General features: G+C 40.7%; 1 protein-coding gene across 1 annotated transcript; it reads left to right on the top strand.

Moving 5' to 3' along the window:
- Window positions 1-91: 91 nt before the first annotated feature.
- Window positions 92-3,115, top strand: CENPL (centromere protein L; the record flags this gene model as incomplete). The annotated part of the gene is made up of 3 exons (XM_010082526.1): window positions 92-370; window positions 1,104-1,646; window positions 3,044-3,115. Coding segments are annotated over 3 exons (894 nt in total), but the record flags the coding sequence as incomplete, so codon positions are not given.
- Between the last annotated feature and the right edge of the window lie 2,989 nt (window positions 3,116-6,104).

Raw genomic sequence — 6,104 nt, 5'->3', positions numbered from 1 at the left:
GCACCGGGCCGGGCGGGCGGCGGTCCTCTTGCAAGCCCTGAAGGGATAAGCTGTCCTTGTTTGTTAGGTTTCAATATTTTTTTTTCCTCAGGAAAAGGTAGATCCCCAGAGAACAACGTTTTTACTGCGCAAGCAGTGGAGCTTATACAGCGTGACGCCTCTGTACAGGTTCTCTGACGCTCACCTGAGGGATTACTCGAGGCTGCTCAGTGCCTTTATCGCTGCCGAGAAGCAGAAGGGGCTGGCGGGGGGGGGAGGGGGGGAGGGGCTGGCGGTGGAGGTAGGGGTGGAGCTGGATGTCAAAGTGGCTATCTCCAGCCTTCCCGAGCTGAAAGGTAGCAACCGAGACCAGGCTGCGGTTCTTGTGCAGGTAAGGAGTCTTCCTAGCGCTTTTGGTAATTGTAATTGATATTTGCATCTTACAAATTGCTTTTGCTGTCATAAAATACTCTGTCTCTTAAGAAACTCCAACTAAACTCTAGCTGTAAGGAATAACTGCAGTACTATCTGTTGAGATTTAATGAAAGTGAGTCCTGTCTATTTTTAACTGGAACAGGATATCTCCTAAACAATGGGTATGTTTGATTGCAATGCTGAGTTCAATGTTTTCATAAGATCAGAGTAAGACTATTAAGAAGCTGTTCTAATTTTTTAGTCAGCAGTCAATTTGCTGCAAGAACTGGGACAGCTTAATTTTCTGGATACAGTTGGTATAACTCTACCCTCTGGCCATAGCTCAAGTCTAATTAATATTTCTGAAATGCTTTGCCTTAAGAAAAAGATGCTACTGAAATGCCAAGTTCAGTATGGCAATGGTTATAGGATGTACCATGGACTGGTTCTTCTTCAGCAGCATAAACTCAGATTTCGGGACTGTTCCAATAAAGTAAAAAGTGGTTTTTCTGCTATTTTAAACAGAATTGCACACATCTTTTAGGGATGTTGTGGATAGACTAACAGTAGGAGCTTTACAGAAAAAATGTTGCACATGAGGTCCTGAGAAAAATCTTCTACCAAACACTTGATATTATAAACAAATACCATTTTTGGCTGAAAGTCAAAACTATTCTGTAGTATTCAAATGCTTCTTTTCCCCTTCACAGCTTTCTTTGAGACCATCAGCTTTCTCAAAAAACTCAGAAGAGAAACTGATATGGTCAGGCTGTTTCTGCTCTGTGTCTGGAGATGACCTTTCTGAGAACATGCGAGAGGACTTCACTTGTTTACCTTTGTTTCTTGCTAATGGGGCAGAGAGTTACACAGCCATTGTTGGAAGTTGGTTTCAGAAGACTTTTGATTGCTGCTTCCACCGTTTAGCCATCAGCCCTTTCACTCTCAGCTGGATGGCAGCTATGTGGACTGGATGCAAAGTGGACAAAACTGCATCTGCTGTGGAACTTGTTTTCTCTGTCCCTTGTCTGCCCCAGCCTCTGGATATTTCGTATGCCATTCATCCAGAAGATGCAAAAGCTCTGTGGGACACAGTCCAAAAAACTCCAGGAGAGGTCACTCAAGAAGAGGTGGATGTCTTTATGGATTGTCTTTACTCTCACTTCCACAGACACTTTAAGATCCACTTGTCAGCTACAAAACTGGTGAAAGTTTCTACAGCGATTGCCTCAGCACAGTGTGATGGGAATATAAAGGTGAGGTTTTAAGCAGCATGTTGTCCTAACTAATGCTGGACAAATAAAATAGCTGTGCCTGTCTAGAAATGCATTTTAAAAATGAAGGTTTTGTTTCTTATGCATAATTTCCTACAAAAAAAGATGTTTAAACTCTTAGCATTTATTAGTCATAATTAGTTCTCAAGTTGGGGAACCTACCAGTACAGTATTTTACTACTGTATTGCAGCAGAAGCTACTAATGCTAGTCTTGGGCCAGAAATAGGTGTATTAGCTGCAGTATGAACAGGAAAGCTTCTTTGCCCATTGGCCAAAACTTAGACTTAAAAAGATCGCAAAGTTAATAAAAAGACCTTAAAAAAAATCCATTAGTTTTCTGCTATTGCAGTTATTAAGACACAGACAGAAGACAAATAATTAACCTGCAATATAGAAATAACTGGTGTGTGGGTGAGCTGCAAGATGGATGATCTTAAGAGTCAAAACATGTTGCTTAAAAATAGTTCACTTGTAACCCTTCTCATCAAGGTGCTGGCCTCCCTGCAGAGGTATCTATGATTTGCTTTAAAACCACAGAGGATTAATCCTTCCTCAAGTTTCTTCAAGGAATACAACATGGTCTTCTGAGTTAAAGAACAGTTTGTGTAAATACAATTGCTTAATTTAGACTGTCTATGATGTGCTGACTTCATTGTTCTGGGTACAGAGGGAATGTCAAAGGCTATAACCTCTTTCTAGCACATGGGTTCATCAAATGAAAATAAGTTTTGCTGGGAAACATCTCTTAACAGTTTCAGCCTTTGGTAGGAGAACTGCAAACCACTAGATGTTAAGTGCTAACATTGCCTGTTTCAACTGCATTAGTTTAAAAGGGGCTGAAACAACTTTTTATGTTGCAGGTAAGTAAACACAAGAGATACTCAACTGAGCAGGCTTTCTGAAGAAGGGTTCTCTTCTGGAATGTGCGTTGTGTAAGCTCAGTTATGGCTCTTCCATAATGGGGATAATGAGTTCAAGTCAGACACATATTCAGTATGGGAAAATAGGGGTATTCAAGGAAACTGGCAGAGTCTCCTTCCTGACCTTCCTCCAGAAGGAAGGAGGTAGCCAAAGGAGCAGAAGTGCTAGGATTCTCACCTTCCAAAGAGCTAGAGTAGGAGTAGGGCATTTCTTAGTCACCCTGCTTCACGTGAGATGCCAGCAGAAGTCCGAGAGCTCTGAAAGGAGCAGCATGTAGGCATGCCTGTGTTCTTCATATCCAGAGTCAAAATAGTGACAAAGGTTTCTTGCAAACAACAAACAACAGAGAAGCTGACTAATCACACAAACACTTGGTAGTTGGTTTCCAACCATTGAAGGGTGTGGAAATCTGGCAACTGCAATTTTTGTTTTGACATGCTTTTTTTCTTTCTTGCAGTTTCTACAAAGCCAATACCTAACCGGAGTGTTGATGCTACTGACAGAACTAGCGATCTCTCAGATACAGTGAAAGCCATGTCAGCAAATCTTCACACTAAAAAGGCTTACTGTTGGAAGATGGATGCTGAGAAACCGATTGGAAACTCACTCCTGCAGCATCTTCTTTCCTTTCATGCTGGCTGTTCAAAGCTGGACTCCAACTCGTGCACTCAACTCTGTAACTAACTGTAATTCAATGTCATGCACAGCCAAGACAAGCAGACATTTTGCCCTAAAGAAGGGCTACAGTACAAACTTTAATAGCTTCTTAAGCACCTTTGTTTTATCGTAGTCATTCTGTTCATTTATAGATACCAGCCCGGGGCTGGGAGATAAACTTTCCAAATTCTTGGATGCAACTTATTGACAGGTATTTCTGTTGTTTCAAATAGCAAGTTGGTTTTCACCTAACTAGAGAGCCTGGGCTATACAGACCTTAACCTTAGGTAAGCTGTGACTACTCTTGGACCAGTCTAAATGCAAGTCAAGCAAACCTGAGAGAGGGTGCACATTCTACAAGCCAGGGCAGAAAAATCCAGGTTTCCGACTTCTTTACTAGCTTGCTAAGGCCAGTTGGTAATGGTTGTATGTCCACAGATGTCTCGTCTACGTTCCAGTTGGGCTAACATGAACAGCATGAGACTGACACCTGCCTTGTGTGTCCAGTGTGTTGGTCCTCTCAGACAGGTTAAAACATAGGAAACTGAGGTCTGTGTATAATCTATTTACTATCCTTTGCCTGGTGTTTGTCCTCTTGGATGTAATTTTGTAGGCCAGGGAGCTTTCCGGGTTGGAGCTACGGGTGCTAAAATTTTATACTAGATCTCTCCCTTCTACAGCAGGTAAGCATTCAGAGACCTAGTGTAGAGTGCCTGGCTATAGATTAAATGAGCAGAAAGGAAGTAGAGTAAGTATATGCTAAGTGTTATGGTTTTTGTATTACAGTACTAAATAAAGAAAATACCTGCTATCTTTTGCCAATAGATTGGTCTTGAGCAAAGTAAAGACCACCTATGCCTGATTAAATATATACTTTATGGTGCTTATTTCCAACTACAGCTTACCTGACTGAACTACAAATTTTTAGCTATTAATTCTATGAGCAGCAAAATTTAAAGTCTGGTTTCCCATGCAATTCACGTGTAATGTCTTTACACTTGTGCAGCATCTCTAAGGGCTGAAGAGTTTGTGCTGTGATCTTCCCCCTAAGGAGGGATGCAAGTTTTCCCTTCTTTGTCCAACCACATAACTTTAGGATGTGTCAGCTGTCATAAAAAGCATTCTTCATTCTTCTCCCCAGCACCATTGAGATGAACCAGCCATGCAAACATGTAACTGCCTCACATGACATCATTGCATGCTTAGTTCCTAATCTTTTAATCATCTATTATCTCCAGAATTAGCCAGAAACATGCACTTGTTTTTAGTTCTTGTTTACTAGTTGAAGATGGATTATTTTTGCTTGTAAAGGTTGCAGTCTGTAAAGTGATGGCTCTTACCCTGGTAGAAGCAGCTAAGTAATCTTCTGGTCTTGACAGCTCAGCTGGTATTTAAACTACCACTTCTAGTGCTTAGTTTCCTTTTATGAAACATCTTAGACAAGTTTGCTATATCAATTCAGAAGAACACTGGTTGAAGCAGAACTGGGAGCTCTGATGTAGCTGGCACCTGTATTTGATTTGAAACAGGACTGTTACACCCATGGCTTAGTTCTAAATCTAATGCTCAGCTCTTTCCAACAAATCTGCATAAATAATTTCTAAAACCCTAAATTCTGTATAGCCTCTTTTAACCTCTTCCTTGCCTTACGAACGCAGACTAATAGCATGTGAAACTCCAGTGGAATAAGTACATGAACTACAGCCATACTCAGCTTCCAGGAGTGTTACTTTGCTAAACTGCTGTGTTGATAAGTATGTGTGGTATCTACTACAGCCTAGCTGTAAAGTATTGCTGAAATGAAAAGCTACTTCCTTCTCTTTTTTACATGCTTCTCTGCAAACTGGGGTATAGCCCTCATTAATAACTGCAGTTAAGTCAACAGAGCAATTCTTTCTTCCAGAAAAAGCTTCTAAGCAAGTGAGGGTAACACCAAACTGCAGAGTTTTACACCAGTTTTACTTACAAGTGATACCTGAAAAAAATTCAGCATCTGTGTTCATATACAAACTATACAAAAGCATAGTCCACTGCTTTCACCCAAAGGAACAAACAAAGAACAGCATAAAAGAAATTTATTAAGATATCACTATTTATACAAGTTACTCATGCTAGAAAAAAGCATAAATGATACATGTAAACATTTGTTTACAGAATACTTGTTTTCCTTGTAAAGGTGCAAATGATCTTCATATGTAAACACAAGAATACCGACCTTTAGGGGAAAAGGGGCTTTTAAAAAAGTTTAATGACCCATTTATTACTGTAGTGTAATTTTTACTATATTCAAGCACGTTAAAATGCTGGGTTACATGAATCAAACTATGAAGTTGAAGAACTTAAGATGTCAGCACTGCCTTTTTCATCTCAAGAATTTACAGTCCTCTTACTCTTTTAAAATCAGATTTAGTAAGGTCCCAAGTTGTATCAGGTGCAAAAAGTCATTCTTTCATACTAGATTGAAATTACAGTACAGCATATCAGAACTTCTGAGTCTAGAGTTCCTCCTTCCTCTCCCCCCAGCCCTGGGTGCCTCCACAGTCACTGAAACATGACGGTTACTCACAGTGCCAGCAAACAGCCCCTCCCCTCCAAACTCCTTAATAAGCCTCATACATTTCCCTGCTCTGAACAAACACAGGCAAAGTGCATAAAACTCACTAAAAGGGAGGGTACCATCTCATCATGGCCAGTGTTTTACAACAGGAATTCTAAAGACACAGACAAGAGGCAGGAGGGCAGCTAAGATGATGCTCGTCTAAGCTTTTTTCCAGCAAGAGCTGACTGCGGGTCTGCCACTCTACCAAGAACCTGAGAAGTGAGTGTTGATCTAGGCTAGTCAGAATTAACAGATGATACCC

This window comes from Pterocles gutturalis, unplaced genomic scaffold, assembly GCF_000699245.1.
Source record: "Pterocles gutturalis isolate BGI_N339 unplaced genomic scaffold, ASM69924v1 scaffold39004, whole genome shotgun sequence".
NCBI classification, from domain to species: domain Eukaryota; kingdom Metazoa; phylum Chordata; class Aves; order Pterocliformes; family Pteroclidae; genus Pterocles; species Pterocles gutturalis.
The sequence above is the reverse complement of the archived record's forward strand: the minus strand, read 5'-3'. Positions and strand labels throughout refer to the sequence as shown.